General features: G+C 41.6%; 1 protein-coding gene across 3 annotated transcripts in view; it reads left to right on the top strand.

Annotated features, from left to right (window-relative positions):
• Positions 1-5,116, top strand: part of bicra (BRD4 interacting chromatin remodeling complex associated protein) — a 175,023-nt gene extending 169,907 nt beyond the window's left edge. For all 3 annotated transcript variants that reach the window (XM_051936195.1, XM_051936191.1, XM_051936187.1), the window contains one exon: positions 1,262-5,116. In XM_051936195.1, coding sequence (XP_051792155.1) covers positions 1,262-2,871 — 1,610 coding nt within the window. In that variant the 3' untranslated portion in view covers positions 2,872-5,116. The remainder of the gene's footprint in view (positions 1-1,261) is intronic.
• The last annotated feature ends 16,347 nt before the right edge of the window (positions 5,117-21,463 follow it).

The following is a 21,463-nucleotide window of genomic DNA, read 5'->3' as shown; positions in this document are numbered from 1 at the left end:
GACATTGATAAACAGTTTGCTGCAAGATAAAAGTACAGATTGAAATTCTTTAGCTTTTTTTTTTTTAAATTGGGGCTTATATCTCTCATGTCTGGCAGGCAGTGTTGCACAGTGTTTTAAGCTTTGAACTTCAAACCCTGAGATTGTGGGTTAAAATCCCACCACTGACACTGTGTCACCCTGAGCAAGTCATTTCACCTTCTTGTGCTCCAATTGGAAAAAGAAAAGAAATGTCTGACTCGACTTACATAGCCCTACTCTCACAGTGTAAAGGACTCTGTTTAAGTTTTTTCAATTTTTATTTGTACTACTTTGTACCTTGGGTGTATCCCAGTCTGTAAGTATCTGCTGCCATCAAAGGAGAGGACTTAATAAAGAAGGTACTTACTTTAGAATGAGTATAAGTCAGAACATTGTGCCTTTTGCAAAGTGCAAAACATCTACCATATTCTCAAATAGAAATGTGTCAGCAGTTTAAAACTGGTAAGAATATTTGGATATGTTGATGTACAGTTACTTTACCTTTTATACCCATGTACATTCGTACTTTCTGAAAGACCAACACAAATTATATTTTAGGTTTTAGGTATAAAGTACCACATAAGATATAAAAATGCTGTCTAAGGGGAAAATCTAGCTTTCATTATATCAATGCCAAACATTTCATTAAATAAAACATTCATTCAGGAACACTGGATAGTGAAATTTACTGTCTTGAACAAATGTTACAAGGCATAAATCTGAAAAGGAACTTTCTCTTGTTCATACCTGGTTGGCTCTGTCTTTCTAATTTGCACCCTCTGTAATTGATGGCAACAACTCACAGTGAAACTAACATGACATATTCCAAGAAAATTATGAAAAGGCCATTTGTTACATATTTTAAGTTACTTGTTTAGGGTCAATGCATGAAACAGTGATGGAATCTCAACCAGCACCCTAAACATTTTCAGACCGCTTTCTTATTTACAAGGTCGCAATGCCTGTTGAAGGGACAGATCTTTGTAAGTAAGAGTGATGTCAAAGATTAACTTTCATACAATATAATAACGTAATGATCATCCAGGTGTAATTTTAATTGATTCATCATGGTCCAAATCTGGTTATATTCCATCAGAGCTTTAAAGCTGTTTCAAAGTTGGCAGAGTAACTCTGATGCACTGTATACTACTGTATACTAGTTTTAGTGATGATCTTAGTAAAAGATGAATGTCAGTGTGCAGCATCCTGTGTTCATAACTTGTTTCTTATTCTTATACAGATGAGTTTGTGCTGCATTCCTGTCCCCCACATAACCTCTCTACCTCCTCCAGTTGCCTCCCTGCTCATCGGTCTGCTCTGCTATCAGACACCAGTAGTTCATCCACATCTGAATGCTCTAAAGGCCTTGGGTCAAGCACCAGCTCTACTGCCAGTTCAAGTGGAGGCAGCAACAGTAGCAGTTGTGCACCCTGCATAACCCCTTCCTTGGTCACGCCAACCAAATTGGTCATCAAGCACAGTGGAGGAGCTTCACCTTCAGTTTCCTGGGCGCGGGCTACACCTCCACCTTCCTTGACCACTTCAGTAGAGGTGGATGAGGACACCTTACCATCACGAAGTAAGCCTCCTATCAAAACCTATGAGGCCCGCAGGCGGATCGCATTAAAACTAAAAATCAAGCAGGAGGCAGGGCTCAGTAAGGTGGTTCATAACACTGCATTAGATCCCACACCTCAGCCTGTGCCTCCAACAACCCAACATACTTCAAGAGTCCCAGCACAGCCTCATAAACAGAGCCCACTTTCCCCTGTCACAGGAAGTGCAGTTTGTAGCACTGAGACTGCACCCACTTCCACAGTCATCCGTGCTCCTTCTAACAACAATGTTGCTGTGACTGTTTCCTGTACATCTGCAATGGCATCAGGCACCACTACAGTAATAACAACTCAAACATCTTCAACAACGTCGTCTAGCCAAATGAATGGAACACTTGAACATCCTGCAGATAGGAAGCCAACACCCACATCTTGTCGGCTGCCCTTGCGCAAAACTTATCGGGAGAATGTGAGTCCAGTACGACCTGGGCCTGACAGCAAAACGGGTGGGTGTGGATTTGGAATTGGTGCAAGTGGAGATGGGGTTGAAGCTGTGAGTCGTCCACACAATTCTTCACTTCATCAGAGGCCATCATTGCCACATAGGCCGCTGCCACCATCAGAGATTACAAGGGATGAAGAAGATGAAGATTTTGACAGCTCAAGGACAGTCATTGCCAGTGTAAAGCTGGAAAAGAAGGCGCTTTCAGTTGGAAAGGGGCGACCCAAAATGTTTGAAGGGGATAGGGCTATTCCCAAGCAGCAACAGCAGGACGATTCAGGGCTCATGAAGGAGCTTGCAGAGGTTCAAGAGGAGTTTTACCGTGGGATAATAAAGCAGGAGCCACCAGATAATTACAGTGGTGGAGGGGACAGCCACTCTACCACTGGCTCCAGTATGACTGTAGCTGGGACGTCTTCTCCGGGTGATCTTCCCTGGGAAGTGTCCCTGCCCACTGCTGCCAAGCGGAGGAAATCTGAGTCTCTGGATGTGGACAATGCCAGCTTCTCCAGTGACAGCCCTCCGGACGATATTCTCAAAGAGCATCTCCAGTGCGCCATTGACAGTATCCTGAACTTACAGCAGGGGCAGGGACCCCCTGCCCACCCCACTGCAGCCTCTGGAGCTGTTGGTGGGGCTTCATCTGCTGATGGAGAGTCAGGAGGTGGGGGACGAATACAGCGATCCTCCTCCACCTCTTACCGTCCTTCCCATCCTCATAGGCAAGTAGGAGATCCCTACTCATCACAGAATCAGAATGGGGGTCTTGGAGCACGGACGCATAACAGATAACAGGCTCTGTTCTGCCTGTACTTCTGTCCAGCAGTCTGACAAGCTCGCCAGACTGTCTCTCCCTGAGGCAGTGTGATGAACTGACTCCAGGGTTTCATTTTATGAGATTGGATTGAGGGAAGTGGGAAACAAAGGGAGATGAGCTTATGTCTGAGGAATATCTGGAATGAGATGAAGTAACCTGTGGCTTTGAAGGGTGTACCATTTGTGGGTGGGGTAATGAGGGAGTCCGCATGCTTTCTGCTCTTGTTGACTCCTTTTCCCCCCATCACATTCAAACAACAAAACAAAGCCAGTGTATGGGAGCAGAAGGTAGCAAGTCGAGAACAAAACTGGTTAAATGAAGGTCCCAGTGTAGAATGGGTGGCTTTGGTGTAATTCCCTCCATTGGCCACCTCCCACAATGCATGTCTGTGCCACACTGTTCTGGACTTCTCTTAGTGCTGTCCAGATTCCATAGACTGTCCTTTTGAAGGGCGTAAGCTGGAAAGTGGTACAGAGTGCATTAAAGATTTTTTTCTACCTCCACCCTTCTCCTGTGATAAAGATGCAATGCGATGACCAAGCCTTTTCCTTCACATCACAGCAGCACTCACACATCTGTTCTTGCAATTATGTTCTGTGTCAAGATGGGGTCCAGCCATACCCATGCAAGCTGACTGAGATATTCTTCCTTTAAAGCCAATCAAGCATTCACCATGGACTAATTCCACCAGGCTGAAATTTCAGTCAAGGTGCTCTCAGTTGTGCACCTGGAGAGCTCCTGTCCCCATTTTCTTCTCTTTCAGAATGGTGAACTCATAAACTTTACTATTCTGTTATTCATCTTTCGGTTCCCAGGAACCAAAAGTTTGGGTTTCTTAGGTTAGAGAAAGTCGTCTAGGGGATAATGTGGTCTGCATGACATTGTATGATGAGTAGGTAAAGAAGTTTCCAACACTAAACCAGATCTCTGTGCCAGTGGCTGAACTGCCCCCACTCCAATGCCAATTTGTAGCTGCAGCTCTTGAACAAACCTGTGTTGGCCAGTTTCCTGAGCAAGTGTCTCTTTCATAGATTATTTCTGATGGCATATACTCTTAGCAGACACAGTGCTGCTGGTGAAATGTTGTGGTGCCTCAAGTGTGGAATTTAAAATAAACACAATCTCATTATGTATTTCAGTGTAACAACATTCCCCCAAAGTTCCATCCTCACACACACACATACACATTGGTAATGTACCACTTGTGTTGAAAGATGTACACAAAACATCTGAAGGGTAATAAAATTGCCATACATTAGACAACTGAGCAGCATAGCCATGTAAGTTTGATTAGATCTTCTCGTGTCGCCATTTATTTTTTAAATTCACCAGCAGAGGGCATTGTTTTGACTACAAAATAAATTTAATATTTGTAAATGTATGAAATGTAGAAAAGCTCATTTTTATGAAACAAACATTTCATATAATTACTTGACAAAAAGAGTAGCAAATAAATACTAAAGGGCCATGCAAATGCATTACACACAATAAACATTTGTGGGGAAAAATATAATGTTTGAATTCTGATGGCCACATGGTCCAGTTTAAATGAATTTGTCTCTTTCATATGCACACTTCTATGTTAAATTACATATTTAGAGATTTAATATTTTAAGGCAATCACATTTTGGGAGTTTTTTTTTTTTTTTTTTTTTTTTTTTACTAAAAATGCTTAGTTTGATTGGCCTTTGTTTATTTTTTTATTTTTTTTATATTTCAAGTGGTAGATTCTCCAAATGGTGAGTGTAATTTAGCAACTTTCACACTGGCAACCGTATTTTTGCTCTGCTTACTTTATGTTTGTGCATTACAGTGTGTGTGTGTGAGTGTGTGTGTGCGCACATGCATGTATTTTTGTCATCACACTTACCTGCAAATGAAGCCACAGGAATGTTGTGTGTGTGTATGAAATGTTTTCAGGTTTGCCAGGCTGTAGCTCAAGAATTGGATGGATGAAAGAGTGCCGATCTCTCCTGTAGCAACCAAACCCCCCTGCCCCGGCCGAATACACACAAGTGCTCTGTCTGTCTATCAGCTTCAGTGGGCACCTCTACAATGAATCTCCTGGACGATTTAAAATTTAAGGAAAAGGAATTTGAAATATAGTACTACAGAATAATTTTGTACTGTATTTATTGTGTATAATGATTAATTTTTTTTTAAAAGAACTATGTACATTTAGTAAAACTGTGTAAATTAAATCCCGCCTCTTTTTAAAAAGTGTATGTATTTTTTTTTCTTTTATGACATTTAAATACAGTTTCAAAATGAACCTATTCTCAGCGTCAGCACGGTTCTTACCCCGTTTTCTTTGGCTTCTTTCACCATGGGGCTTCTGCAAGTAGAAATATTGGTATTGCACTAAACTGTATTTAATTTAACCAGTGTGATTTACAAACTCCAGTTATCTATGTAATCCTAATTTTATAGCTATACAGTGAGGCACTGTTTGGTTGAATTGGCTATCATCTTCTTTACAGTTCAGCGACTTGGCTGCTGTGCCACACTGATGGCTAATATTAGATCATTACTGACACTTGAAAACTGATGCATAGAATTATAATATTTTAAAATAGGAAGCATCTCTAATAGTACATACTTTATGGGCAGATCATTTATCCTCAGTTACAAATGTGTCATTTGTTAATGAATTAATAATACTGGACAAAAAAGATTTGGCTTCCTGAACACTTCTTGGTCTATATTATGGATTCTGTTCTGCTGATTTCAGAAATAATCTTTGCACTCTCCTATCATGTACTGTTTCATTGCAGTCATCTATCTGTGCAATTTCTTCTCCTACTCTAGTATACATATGATATGTGAGAATTATTCCCAAAATGAACCACTAGAAGAAATGTGTGCTGACCTGTGCGCTTTGGCTGCTCTCACGTTTGAAGTAATCTTCTTCCAAAGCTACACACTTGAAGACATCACCATTGCTGGAAATGTACTGTACCTGGAATTCCATTGCTTTTCCTTTGTCATGTTATGCCAAATGTCAGAAATGTCTGAATATTTTTGTCCTTTCATGGCAGTTTTCATTTTTAACGAGAACCAGAAATCACAAGGGGCTAAGTCAGGTGAGTATTGTGGATGATCCAATTTGGTAAGTTATTTATAGGAAGTCACAAACACTGAGTGCATCAAGGCTTGAGGTTTTGTAAAGATGTATGGTCCTGTTTTAGCGCCGCCATTCACATCTTCTTAACCCCTACTTGATCCTCTTAAGCTGCTCAAAGACTCTTGACTTTTCGATAGCATTCTCACCACATGCATCTTTCAACAGCTCCAATGTTTCAGTAGAACTTTTTAGCATGGGCAATGCTACATGGCCATTGAATGAATTAAATTGCAACACCATATATATATATATACAGTGGAACCTCGAGATACGATCACCTCTGTATACGAGAAATTCAAAATACGAGGAAAGTATGAGCGAAAAATTCAGATCTAAATACGAGCATTGGCTCGCGTAACGAGCCACGAGCCAGGCTGTGGGTATAGCTCGCGGCTTAGCAAGGGGGCATGGTAGCAGTTGCGAGCCGCGATCTGCGGTGTCTGCGTTTCTCACTTAAGTGCACAGGTGGGAAACTGCCCACATCCATGATTGTTCCTGTGGCTGATGGGCTGCAGCTGCCATGTCCTCCCCGCATATATAGAGAAGCGCGAGCCGGTTAAGGGGGAGAAAAAGTAAAAGAAAAGAGAGAGAAGACAGGCGGGCGGGCGGGCGAGTGCAGGCTCGCGTGTAGCTGAACAGGCGAGCCAAACAGCTGAAGCAGGACGGTGTAGAGAAGGTCAGCTGCATTAAGAGTGTCTCGCCTGTTGCAGAGCCCGCAGGTGAGACGCTAACAGAGAAGAAGCACCGGCGATTGTCATCTGTTTTTTAAAGACGGCATCCTTTTGACGTTTTAACCTCGTGTTAAAGGATTGTTATTCTTGTGTATTTTAAACCTCCACTTCACAACTGTTTTAAGGATTATTTATTTAAAGATTTATTGAATGCTCTACTGCACTTTGGACACCTGTTTTGATTCTTTTAATAATCAGTTATATTATTTACCAGTGTTATTTATTAAAGGTAGACTACAGTATATATAATTTATCAGTGTTATTTGTTAGGAAAATTGATTTTTATGTTAATATATTTGGGGTGCAGAACGGATTAACTGGATTTCCATTATTTTCAATGGGGAAGTTTGTTCTAGATACGAGAAATTCGCTATACAAGCTCAGTTCTGGAACGAATTAAACTCGTATCTAGAGGTTCCACTGTATGTATATATATATATATATATATATATATATATATACATATATATATATAGGTATATATATATATATATATATATATATATATATATATATATATATATATATATATATATATATAAAAAATACAGTGCATCCGGAAAGTATTCACAGCCCATCACTTTTTCCACATTATGTTACAGCCTTATTCCAAAATGGATTAAATTCATTTTTTTCCTCAGAATTCTACACACAACACCCCATAATGACAACGTGAAAAAAGTTTACTTGAGATTTTTGCAAATTTATTAAAAATAAAAAAATTGAGAAAGCACATGTACATAAGTAGTCACAGCCTTTGCCATGAAGCTCAAAACTGAGCTCTGGTGCATCCTGCTTCCCCGATCATCCTTGAGATGTTTCTGCAGCTTAATTGGAGTCCACCTGTAGTAAATTCAGTTGATTGGACATGATTTGGAAAGGCACACACCTGTCTATATAAGGTCCCACAGTTGACAGTTCATGTCAGAGCACAAACCAAGCATGAAGTCAAAGGAATTGTCTCGAGGCACAAATCTGGGGAAGGTTACAGATAAATTTCTGCTGCTTTGAACGTCTCAATGAGCACAGTGGCCTCCATCATCCGTAAGTGGAAGAAGTTCGAAACCACCAGGACTCTTCCTAGAGCTGGCCGGCAAACTAAACTGAGCAATTGGGGGAGAAGGGCCTTAGTCAGGGAGGTGTCCAAGAACCCGATGGTCACTCTGTCAGAGCTCCAGAGATCCTCTGTGGAGAGGGGAGAACCTTCCAGAAGGACAACCATCTTTGCAGCAATCCACCAATCAGGCCTGTATGGTAGAGTGGCCAGACGGAAGCCACTCCTTAGTAAAAGGTACATGAAGGACTCTCAGACCATGAGAGAGAAAATTCTCTGGTCTGATGAGACAAAGATTGAACTCTTTGGTGTGAATGCCAGGCATCACGTTTGGAGGAAACCAGGCACCGCTCATCACCAGGCCAATACCATCCCTACAGTGAAGCATGGTGGTGGCAGCATCATGCTGTGGTGATGTTTTTCAGCAGAAGGAACTGGTAGACTAGTCAGGATAAAGGGAAAGATGACTGCAGCAATATGCAGAGACATCCTGGATGAAAACCTGCTCCAGAGCGCTCTTGACCTCAGACTGGGGCGACGGTTCATCAACAGGACAACGACCCTAAGCACACAGCCAAGATATCAAAGGAGTGGCTTCAGGACAACTCTGTGAATGTCCTTGAGTGGCCCAGACTTGAATCTGATTGAACATCTCTGGAGAGATCTTAAAATGGCTGTGCACCGACGCTTCCCATCCAACCTGATGGAGCTTGAGAGGTGCTGCAAAGAGGAATGGGCGAAACTGGCCAAGGATATGTGTGCCAAGCTTGTGGTATCATATTCAAAAAGACTTGAGGCTGTAATTGCTGCCAAAGGTGCATCGACAAAGTATTGAGCAAAGGCTGTGAAAACTTGTATACATGTGATTTCTCTATTTTTTTATTTTTAATATATTTGCAAAAACCTCAAGTAAACTTTTTTCACGTTGTCATTATGGGGTGTTGTGTGTAGAATTCTGAGGAAAAAAATGAATTCGTTTTGGAATAAGGCTGTAATGTAACAAAATATGGAAAAAGTGATGCGCTGTGATTATATATATATATATATATATATATATATATATTATAGCCAACCCGCGGCATAGCATATGCCGAATAATTATTTATTGATGTGTGAAGACTTCCTGAAAGACGCAGTTGTCCAAATGAGGTGGGTTTGAGGATACCACTGTGAGTGAATGAAAAGATGAACTCTGGAGAGAGCAACATACAATTGTCCATGACTGAAAACTGGCTCTGTCTTGCATCTTGACTGCAATGGTCGGCCTCCTTAGTGAATTTTATATTTATATATATATATATATATATATATATATATATATTCACGGCATTCGAAGTCTGTGTCACAATCTGATAGTGTGGGTGGTTACCTACCAGGTAACGCTTTGTGGTTGGCCAGCAATCTGCTAACATCCGCCACGGTGCCCTCAGTTTGTGAAGAGCAGATCATAGAATGGTTGAAAAATAGTTTACTGTCAAATAAATGCAAAGAGTACACGACACGTGTTTCGCCCTCATTCTGGGCTCATCAGGTGTACAAACTCCACTGCACTCCCTCTTGGGAATTGAACCTCGGACGTCAGCGTCAGAGGCGATGCCCCTAACGTTGCGCCACGGCGTGTGGTTCGTTTACTTGACAGCATGTAGATCGGGGTAATTACATTCACGGCATTCGAAGTCTGTGTCACAATCTGATATATATATAGATGGAGTATAACATAGAATGCATAGCGTAATAGTAAACTAAATGTAAAAACATTGAATAACACTGAGAAAACCATGGACAACAGAGAAAACTTAACACTGCAAGAGTTAGTGCAATAGCGCCACAAACCGCTCTGTAAAAACACTTTTTTTGATGAGTTTTAAGCACGGGAAAAAATGAACATTTGAAAAATCCATAATTTAATAAACCGCCAAGAAAAGTAACAATGCACACTACGAACCAATCACTGTAAACAGAAGTGAAAACAAAATCAAGCCCGGTGCATTCTTTAACTGCCTTTTCTGCCATATGTGTCCAGCCCCCTCTCTTTCTCGTGCCTGTGTGTGTGTGTGTCTGTCTGTCTGTCTGTCTGTCTGTCTCTGTCTCTTTCTCGTGCCTGTGTGTGTCTCTCTCTGCCTGCCCATGGTCGGCTGCTTTAGTGAATTATATATATAGATTAGCTCATCTATTTTACTAAGCCACAGTTAATTTATGCACGGCGGACGCACCGAGGCACATGCGTAATGCGCTGTGGCGCCCGCCCCAGAGTCAAACGCAGTGGCTTCCCAGAGTCAGTAGATGGCGCCCAAACAACACAACCTGTAGGGTCAAACGCAGAACGAAGGCGCCCACACAAAGAAACTGGTTTAGTTCAAATAGGGTTATTCAATTAAATGGAAACTTTACCATGCCTACGACCAGTAAACTAAACCTGCGGTAAAGCGTGCACGCCAGGTTGTACAGCCGCCCGGACAATGAACGAGCGCACCCACAACGCGCTTTTGACACAGCACAGGCAAAGGACGCACATATCCAAATGGAAGGAGCTCAGCGATTAGTAATACAAACACGAGCCCGTATGGATACAAACGATGAACAAAGGCGCCCACACAAAGAAACCGCTTTAGTTCAAATAGGGTTATTGAATTAAATGGAAACTTTACCATGCCTACGACCTGTGAACTAAACCTGAGATGAAGCATGCACGCTAGGTTGTACAGCCGCCCTGATGCGACCGCCCACACCACCGCATATACCCTCCATGATATTTCATCACACAGCGGCTTCCCACCGAGGCGCACGCCCCACAGTCAAATGCAGCGGCTTCCCAGAGTCAGTAGGTGGCGCCCAAACAACACAACCTCTTCACTACACTTGCTCTAATCCGCTATGCCAGTAATATACATCACATAATGGTCACAGACTCAAACCCAGCGGCTTCCCCGACTCAGTGGCTGGCACACGAACACCGCAACCTGTCAACTAAACTTGCTGTGCTCCACTCTGCCAGCAGTCGGTGTCAGCAAAGGCAACAGAATCACGTCTCCACAAAACGAAACCGCTTTAGTACAGATATGCTTATTTAATTAAATGACATTTCCCCAGATGCACCCACCCTCCATGATATGTCATCTATCCAAATATCGGACGGAACAGAAACTTACTTGTCTTAACTAATGCAGTGTGTCGGCATCATTAAACAATTAAGAACAGTAAATTGAATTAAAGTTAACTGAAAGTTTCTCAGAATTCCTAAATGGGAATCACCAAAAATGTTTCAGGATGCAAAACATTTGAAAAAATATGTTGTCCAGAGTAATCAACCCATTTACAGATGTGCATACTTTTACACGTATTTTAAACGGATGCTGATGTTAGTTCTAATGGTTCTGCATCGAGGACATTCTCTGCTGGCCTATTCCATATGGCAGCATTATCTCTCCACACATTGATTCCAGGGCTCTCAGTATCTCAGGTGTTATTCCATTGTTATTACCACTTTAGCAGCCCTACCACATGCACTTCAGAAGAGGTCATCCACCTGAAGCTAAGCATGTTCAGGTCTGGCAATTACTAGGATGGGAGACCAGCTAGGAAAAATCTGGGGTTTGCTGCTGGAAGAGGTGTTGGCGAGGCCAGCAGGGGGCGCTTACCCTGTGGTCTGAATGTGGATCCCAATGCCCCAGTTCAGTGACTGGGAACACTGTGCTGTAAAATGGTGCTATCCTTTGGATGAGCTCAAAAACTCTGGACTGGACTCTGTGGTCATTAAAGACCCCTGGGCATCATTCATAAAGAGTAGGGTGTATCTTGATGTCCTGGCTAAATTGCCCACCACGTGTTGGTCAATCTGGCCCCCAAATCATTCCACGTCTCTAACTGGCTAACTATCTCTCACCCCTTAACAGCTAATGAGTGGTAAGCATACTGGCACCAAAATGGCTGCCGTCACATCATTCAGGATGATGCTACACATTACTGGTGGTTGAAGTGGCTCCCCACTCACTATGAAAAGCACTATATACAGTAAATGTAGTGAATTATTTATTATAACACCCCTAAACTGTATTTTCCATAGGATCACACTACCTTCCATGTGCAGCCTTCATTGTAGCTGTGACCTGTGTAAGTCGCTCGCTCGAGGTCCCTGGTGGAGTCGATGGTGTGGAGCTATGCGAAGGCCCTGCTGCTTGTGCTACTTTTGGTAATGACAATTCAGTTTTAGCAGTCCGTGCACTGCCTTTACTGTTACGACTGTCCCAGCTCCACTTAAGTTGCCCAGACCTCTCCCTGTTGCCTTTTTTCAGTTTCTTGGAGTAAGTTGCTACTCTCAGCTCTTTTTTTTAATTTTTCAATATTTATTTTATTTACTCTTGATATATTGAGACAATTAAGAAACTTTGTGTTTTAATGCACTTTAAAATGAAATTTTAGCTCAGGTAGTTGCACCACTTTGGATTTGACGCTTGGTTGATGGAGTCAGTTTTAGTGAGGAACTCAACTCTGACCTTGCTGCCATGGGTGGCCCTAGCAGGAGTACACAACTCCCGATGGCACCACTCAGAGGATCATTGGTCATGCAAGTCACTCCGCCACGTTAAGGCGCTAACTGAGTGCATGGCTTATTACACAAGACACAGTCGGACACAAAGTCTGGGAGACCTCAGGCATCTGCTTGCTTACTCCAACCCAGACATTCTGTGCTGGCCTATTCCATATGGCAGCATTACCTCTCCACACATTGATTCCAGGACTCTCAGTATCTCAGGTGTTATTCCATTGGTGGACAAACAGCTTTGGAGTAGGTACCAAGGTCCTAGAAGTAGTGGGCCGAATCTAAGCCAGTTCTATTTCTGCGTACAGCAGCTGCTTTAATACCAGACATTAAAGGAAGTAAGAGCAAAATTGTAACAGTGCAGCAGAGAATGGTGTCAGCTGCTCCCCAAGACCCTAAATTGGACCAAGTGGTTATGACAGAGAATGTTATGTTCTGTCACAAGAACGACAAATAGACATCATAAAGGTTTGGGGCAGCCACCCATATAATGTGCCTTGGCTGCAAAAAGGTATTTAATGATAGTGAGTTGTTCACAAGACAGAGTCCAAAACAGAACTGTGGTATTGAATCAAGATGGTGGCTTTAAAGGCCAGTGTAGGAAATGATGACACTGGGACTGGACGCGGAAGTGACATCATCAGAGGTGGGACCGGGAGTGATGTCATCAAAGGTGACGGAACCCTGCGGGATTTCCTAAGAATGGTCTGTAAAGTATCGAGAAAGACAGTGCACCCCGCTGCCCCCTGGTCGGACGTGAAGTTGCCATTATTCAGGCCCTCTAGTTGACTCCTACTCGCATGTGTGTGACAGTTCAAATTATTAAATGTGTATCTAGATTTAATCCCAACAATGATGATACTTGCTAGATCTTTAAGGAGAATAAACCAAACACTGGATTGACTTGGTAGTTCAGTGGTTAGCACTGCTGGCTCCAGTCTCCAGCTACTGAGCCTAATAAGAGTCCAGGGTTCAATTGCCTATGTTATTTCATCTCTCTCTTTCACCAGATATGCTCATATCTTAAAGATGTGCAGGTTTTTGTTGATAGCCACCCATAAAATTGGCCCTGCAATATACTGGCATCCTGTCCAGTGGAGTGGTGGCTCTGAGGCTAAGGATCTGCGCTGGTATCCTGAAGGTTGCCGGTTCGAATCCCCGTCACTGCCAAAAGAGATCCTACTCTGTTGGGCCCTTGAGCAAGACCCTTAACCTGTAATTGCTCCAGGGGCGCTGTACAATGGCTGACCCTGCGCTCTGACCCCAAGGGGTATGTGAAAATTAACAAATTTCTAATACGAGAAATCGTATAAGACGAAATAAAGAACAAAAAAAAAAAAAAAAGCACCCCGTAGTGTACCAAGATGGGCCGACTTCCAAACAAGGACCTGGCACGTTCACTTTTGCTGGTAGGATTTAACCTCTGGTTATCAAATTGTTTGCAGGCTGGCTTGTTTTATGGAGCTGATTGTCATAAAGTGAACTGCCTGTGATTTTGCAGGCCATTATTTCCCCACCGCTCTCCCATGTTACTAGTTTGCTGATAGGACCGTAACACAATGTTAGGTTATATATATATCATGGTGTGTGAAGTATAAGTCAAGGGAGGCTATGCTTGATGAGGCTAACTGTGACCTCTTTTGTAAAACTTTATTTGGATTCATGCGTGAAGGTATGCACACGCCAAAAAAAAAAAACAGGAAAATGCATATGTCAAAAAAAAAAAAAATCAGATTTATAAAAGCTGGCGTACACACATTCTACACTATTTACATTTTATAAATCACCATCACCATGTAATTATGCATATGGGAACGCACCTTGAACTCCGCCCTGAAACAACCTTAAATGGAGCATGCTAATCAACCTCATACATGAGCAATAATAATGCTGCAGAGCTTCACTGGCTGGGAGATCATCTCCCACATGATGCATGAAAACCCCGCTCTCTCATTCTGCCTGTGCTCTGCAACTGTGAGCACAAGATCATGTGCGACATTATGACCACTCTCCTCTGTGTTCTGGGGTCCAGAAAAGGCGTATGGAGCCAGGGTCTTCGTGGGTAGTTGCTACTACCTAGCACATGTAATGATGTGCTTGCTGTTACAATGAATAGCTCAGGCCATATGAAACACCGAAGGTTCAGCCGGTTACCTTACCAACAAGCCAGCCATCATGTCTGCCAAAGTCTCAAAATAAACGAATCACAGGTTGGCCCATGCCATCGAGCCACAAAGTTTGTCAGCCTCAACTTGGAAGAATTGGGCATTAATGGAATATAACTGCTTACAGTTAACAACAGAAGCTTCATTCTCACTAGGTGCCCTTATTGTCATATGAGTGCAGTAAAGTGATCTGATTACATTAGGTGTATTGGACATTACTGCAAATTGCCTTTTATGTTGGCAAAAACAAGTTATGTATGTGCGTCCACACCATACAAAAACTGGAAGTAGTGTCCTGTCAGTCAGTTAATGGTTTCAACAACAGCGGGCATGATGGAGTGAAGCCTGACCGAGATACTGTATTCCTGAGAAGTAACAACATGTATCTGAAATAATCTGACAAAAAGCCAAAAAAGCTCTTCAATGTACTGTAAATATACAGCATTGGCCCTCTTAAAAGGGAACTAAAATACAGTCTGTGCATTATGTTCATCATTTTTGACGTGTAATAGGTTTGTCACGTCAATGCACATTCTAATAAGGGCTTAGTGATAGGAATTATTATATGTGTGATCTGTCATTTAGCTGGTCTGTTTGCATTTCTATACTTGATCAAGGGTGTCGTCATTTCCAAGTTTCTCCAAAATGTTACTAGAAAATACACTACTGGTCAAAGGTTTTAGAACACCTCAGTTTTTCTTCAAATTTAATCAGTTGAAATGCAAAGAATAACCTAAAATGGTGAAAAGGTAAACAGTAAACTGCCAGGGGGTTTAAATTTAAAGTTTAGGTTAGCTAAAACTAAAAAAATAGAAAAGTGGAGTATTATAAAAGGGTCTTCTTCAGGGAACAAATAATAGGTTACAACTAAATAAATTAAAGTACATGAGGCCTTGGAAGTTGAAGCATACAATTTGAACAGGTGTCCCAACTTCTGTCGATTACTTAAAAACCCTCAGACCCTAAACCCTTAAAGCAGAGCTGTGTCACCCTCTGAAGTACTACGGGGACAATATTACACTGTAGAAAGTTGTAAATTCCAGTGATAACAGCAAGAAAACTGCAATTAACAAATTCAATATTTGAATATTAATAAAAGAAAAAAAGTGGAAAGCAAATGTTAACAAAAAGTAGTTATCATTCAAAATGGACTTGCTTCCTGAAGCATATCACTGCCAGTCTAAATGCTTAGTCTACACTTTAGTAAACTGTCAAAAAAAATAAAAGGAACACTTTGAAAACACATCAGATCTCAATGGGGAAAAAAATCCTGCTGGATATCTCTACTGATATGGACTGATATGGTAATGTGTTAGGAATGAAAGGATGTCACATCGTTTGATGGAAATGATCAACCTACAGAGGGCTGAATTCAAAGACACCCCGAAAATCAAAGTGAAAAAATGATGCGCCAAGCAGGCTAGTCCATTTTGCCGAAATTTCATTGCAGCAACTCAGAATCGTACTCAGTAGTTTGTATGGCCCCCATGTGCTTGTATGCATGCCTAACAACATCTGGGCATGCTCCTAATGAGACGACGGATGGTGTCCTGGAGGATCTCCTCCCAAATCAGGACCAGGGCATCACTGAGCTTCTGGACAGTCTGAGGTGCAACCTGGCAGCGTTGGCTGGACCGAAACATAATGTCACAGAGGTGTTCTATTGGATTGAGGTCAGGCAAGTGAGCATGGGGGCCAGTCAATGGTATCAATTCCTTCGTCCTCCAGGAACTGCCTGCATACTCTCGCCACCTGAGGCTGGGCATGATCCTGCACCAGGAGGAACCCAGGACCCACTGCACCAGCATAGGGCCTGACAATGGGTTCCAAGGACTACCTGTCCAGGTATGGCCTCAGGCTACGAGTAGTGTCACTGACCGTAGCCAAATGCAAAACTAGTGAAAAAACAGTCAGAAAAGATGGAGGGAAAAATGTCAGTGGCCTCCCTCCACCTGTTAAACCATTCATTCCTGTTTTGGGGGTCGTCTCTTTGTTGCCCCTCTAGTGCACCTGTTGTTCATTTAATTAACACCAAAGCAGCTGAAACTGATTAACAGCCCCCTCTGCTACTTAACTGACCAGATCAATGAAAGTTTCATTGACTTGATACTATACTCTGAGTAAAAAGTGTTCCTTTAATTTTTTTGAGCAGTGTATATAGAGGGATATATCAGACAAAATGAAATAAATAAATGTGCAAATTAATAAATTCATTGTGAAATGTGACAAATTAATAAAAACACAATGATATGTTAGCATAAGTCATTAAATGTGTCATGAAATAGGTTTTTTCTTACTTATTTGTTTCAGGGAGCGCACACATAGCATTGAATAGCCCATGAAATTGTCAAAGTTAACAGGGTGGGCTCTAGCGAGTGCAGCGTTTTGATTGGTGAATCGACAGTAGAGTGGAAATCTTAAGCCATCAAGGACCACATTTACAGGCAAACAGCACACGTCAGTCGCCAACTCCGAAGAGGGTAACAAATTGAGGACTTCTTGAACTACAGTAGCACTTTGTGCAGCAATTTTGTGCAACTTTTTCTTGCATTCATGTCCACCATGGACGTGCACTGTCTCACCTTCAAGCAGGCGCTTGGCTTGCCTTGGAAATCCTGTGGCTCATGGAATGTGCAAAGTTATGAAAGCCCCCTCTACTGATGATTCACCAATCAAAGTACAGTACTTGTGAGAGCCCACCCTCTTTTTTTTGGCATGTTGCATGTGGTGTCACGAATTTCTTTATGTCTCTCTATTGTAAAAAAAAAAAAAACTTGGAAGGAGACGAGACCTGATTTTCTCGGAGAGACACTTATATGTCCTGCGAGACGAGACTTTGTGCCAAGAGATTTAACCACGCCCAGGGCCGGAAATAAAGGACAAAGAGTAGATGACAAAGTAGAACGTCGTAAAGAATTCAAAAATGTTGGTGCGGTACACATGCACAGCAGGTTAGAGATAATGGAAGTACGAAAATTCGAAAGTCTCAAAAAAAGGATAGGAAAGATCGCATTAGCATAAACAAACGGAAATCATTACTCAGTGAAATAACGGAACAGCGAAAAGAGATTGAATATATTATTCGGATTTAAACGTTAAATTGGAGACTTGTAGATCGTCTAATTCGTGTTGCCAGCGAGAATTAAAAAATTCCAGAAACGTTGTTTCGGTATGAAGTCTCGTGAGACGGAGACTATTAACATGAGATTCTTTCAAGTCACGTCACACTTACAACTATTTTCAAACAAGACCACAGTCATCTAACCTCAGTTGTGTGAATGCTTTTGGCAGACACACTTACCTCACTCTCAGCTCTTATAAATTTTATCAGGACAATAATTTTATACGTTCTAGATGACACGTCAAGGACAAAGCGAAGAAGAAAGAGCATGGGCAAACATTCGAAAAAGTTGTTTTATTTATTAGAGAGATCAAAACGATATTCACTCACAGGCAGTTATACGTTGCGGTGTCACGATGTAAGTCCAAACACGGACTCAAAATTCAATGCGATCTTGAAGTAAAGTTAATTCCAAATATTGTTTTTACTAAAGTTCTAAAGTAAAAGTGAAAATAATACATATGTAACAATTCCCATGAAAATAACAATCTCTTTAAATTGCATATCCAGTTAACCAAACCCAGAGCCCCTTAGTATTAATTAAATCAGACACAACAATTTCTTCTCACATGCAATTTTGTCATTATTTATCGATTGTCACTTTTCACCATGCATATATTCACAATACATGTATTTATTTGCGTGTTATTTAACTTTGTCTGAAATATTCCTCCATGCGTTACACCTGAAAGAGAAAAATATTTGCGGTGTGCTAGGACTATGCAATGATTTTTAAAAGATCAATGTGAATAGCCTGGCACTTGAATCATGGCCCTCAATAAGGAATGAAGTAGTTAAAAATTATTCATCTATGCAGTTTATTTACCTTGACTTAAATAACATTTTTCAAAGAAGTTACAATACTTTTAAATAAACTGAGTAAAAAACAGCTTAATCATTTTAAAAAAATGTATGCATTATTTGTATTGTATATGGGTGATAGGATCTGTGCCAGTCAAAGCCAATTTGGAGCCTTAGGCGGGGATGAGGGACGATGCCCTTCGGTGTCCATAGTGGGGAGTCAGTATTAGACTTCGATGATCATTAGGGTGGTCCTCCCTTCGCTGTCCAGAGCACACACCCCTTACATAAATGGCACCCCTCTGTGCACATACCACCCAGTTTATGAATGCATGTCCCTTTCATAAACAAAGCACAGACTATTAGTAGGCTTCAACGACCCTTAGGGTCCTTAATGCATGCCCCTCTGTGTACATGACATGCACTTTAAGGAGCGCACATCCCATACTTTTGATAACCTGCACCCCTAATGGACTGAGTGGCTCAGGCTGTAACCATCATTCTGATTTTTTTGGTGTGGGTGACCTGTGCCGTCCCTCTCCAGATGCCAACCTGGGCAGTTGCCCGTGTTGCCGATATTTTTATCTGCCACTGGACTGGATAAATCTTGATGATGAATTTGGTGAACAGTCCAGTTTGAAATGTTTAATACTGCAACTGACATTATTCTGTACTTCCTAGTTCTCATGATCCAACAAACACCTCCTTTACACTATTGGTAGACTGAAATTTAACAAACCACTTTAAAAGTGCCTGAACAGTGTAAAATTTTCATTATAACAGACGCAGCTCAAGTTTATGATGATTTTTGAAAGGTTACTACAAATAGTCTTTAGCTGCATCTTTTCCAGTTTCCCAAAATCGAGCTGCTGAGTTGGCAAGGTAGGATCAGCATGAATCAGACACGTAACAAAAGAATAAAAGTAGCAAAAGAAATTTCTCAGTCCAATAAAGTTAATTTAAAAAGGTTTAGTGGAAATTCAGAGCCAAATAGGTCATGCAAAAATACAGTAGAGAAAAAAGTTATTACACATGCAGGATAAAAAGCAAAAAAAGGAAAGAACGCTTCTTCTACAAACTTAGCTTTTCCTCGCTAAACTTCAGTTACTTTACATACTTAAGGGTTGTGTTATTTCTCTATGGCAAACTTATATAAATTTTACTCAATACATTTATAGTCAGAGGGACAACAAATAATTTGAATATTCCATTTCAGTTTAGCTTGTGGGGGAAATAACAGAATCTCTCATAGACAATTAATATACAGTGCATCCAGAAAGTATTCACAGCGCATCATCACTTTTTCCACATTTTGTTATGTTACAGCCTTATTCCAAAATGGATTAAATTCATTTTTTTCCTCTGAATTCTGCACACAACACCCCATAATGACCACGTGAAAAAAGTTTACTTGAGGTATTTGCAAATTTATTCAAAATAAAAAAATTGAGAAAGCACATGTTCATAAGTATTCACAGCCTTTGCTCAATACTTTGTCGATGCACCTTTGGCAGCAATTACAGCCTCAAGTCTTGTTGAATATGATGCCACAAGCTTGGCACACCTATCCTTGGCCAGTTTCACCCATTTCTCTTTACAGCACCTCTCAAGCTCCATCAGGTTGGATGGGAAGCGTCGGTGCACAGCCATTTTAAGATCTCTCCAGAGATGTTCAATCGGATTCAAGGCTGGGCCACTCAAGGACATTCACAGAGTTGTCCTGAAGCCACTCCTTTGATATCTTGGCTGTGTGCTTAGGGTCGTTGTCCTGCTGAAAGATGAACCGTCGCCCCAGTCTGAGGTCAAGAGCGCTCTGGAGCAGGTTTTCATCCAGGATGTCTCTGTACATTGCTGCAGTCATCTTTCCCTTTATCCTGACTAGTCTCTCAGTTCCTGCTGCTGAAAAACATCCCCACAGTATGATGCTGCCACCACCATGCTTCACTGTAGGGATGGTATTGGCCTGGTGATGAGCGGTGCCTGGTTTCCTCCAAACATGATGCCTGGCATTCACACCAAAGAGTTCAATCTTTGTCTCATCAGACCAGAGAATTTTCTCTCTCATGGTCTGAGAGTCCTTCATGTGCCTTTTGGCAAACTCCAGGCGGGCTGCCATGTGCCTTTTACTAAGGAGTGGCTTCTGTCTGGCCACTCTACCATACAGGTCTGATTGGTGGATTGCTGCAGAGATGGTTGTCCTTCTGGAAGGTTCTCCCCTCTCCACAGAGGACCTCTGGAGCTCTGACAGAGTGACCATCGGATTCTTGGTCACCTCCCTGACTAAGGCTCTTCGCCCTTGATCGCTCAGTTGAGATGGCCGGCAAGCTCTAGGAAGAGTCCTGGTGGTTTCGAACTTCTTCTACTTATGGATGATGGAAGCCACTGTGCTCATTTGGACCTTCAAAGCAGCAGACATTTTTCTGTAACCTTCCCCAGATTTGTGCCTCAAGACAATCCTGTCTCGGAGGTCTACAGACAATTCCTTTGACTTCATGCTTGGTGTGTGCTCTGACATGAACTGTCAACTGTGGGACCTTATATAGACAGGTGTGTGCCTTTCCAAATCAGGTCCAATCAACTGAATTTACCACAGGTGGACTCCAATTAAGATGCAGAAACATCTCAAGGATGATCAGGGGAAACAGGATGCACCTGAGCTCAATTTTGAGCTTCATGGCAAAGGCTGTGAATACTTATGTACATGTGCTTTCTCAATTTTTTTATTTTTAATAAATTTGCCTAAACCTCAAGTAAACTTTTTTCACGTTGTCATTATGGGGTGTTGTGTGTAGAATTCTGAGGAAAAAAAATGAATTTAATCCATTTTGGAATAAGGCTGTAACATAACAAAATGTGGAAAAAGTGATGTGCTGTGAATACTTTCCGGATGCACTGTATAGGCAAACATTTTAACACAACTAAGAAAATACTTCAATCAATTTAACATAACCTTACTAAACAACAAATTGGTCTTATATCGTCCCTTAAATTAGTCACCTCCCTCATGGAGGCCAGAAAAAGAATAAAGTAG

The sequence above is a fragment of the Erpetoichthys calabaricus genome, chromosome 1 (genome assembly GCF_900747795.2).
Source record: "Erpetoichthys calabaricus chromosome 1, fErpCal1.3, whole genome shotgun sequence".
NCBI lineage: Eukaryota > Metazoa > Chordata > Cladistia > Polypteriformes > Polypteridae > Erpetoichthys > Erpetoichthys calabaricus.
This window is presented reverse-complemented; position numbering and strand designations above follow the sequence as displayed.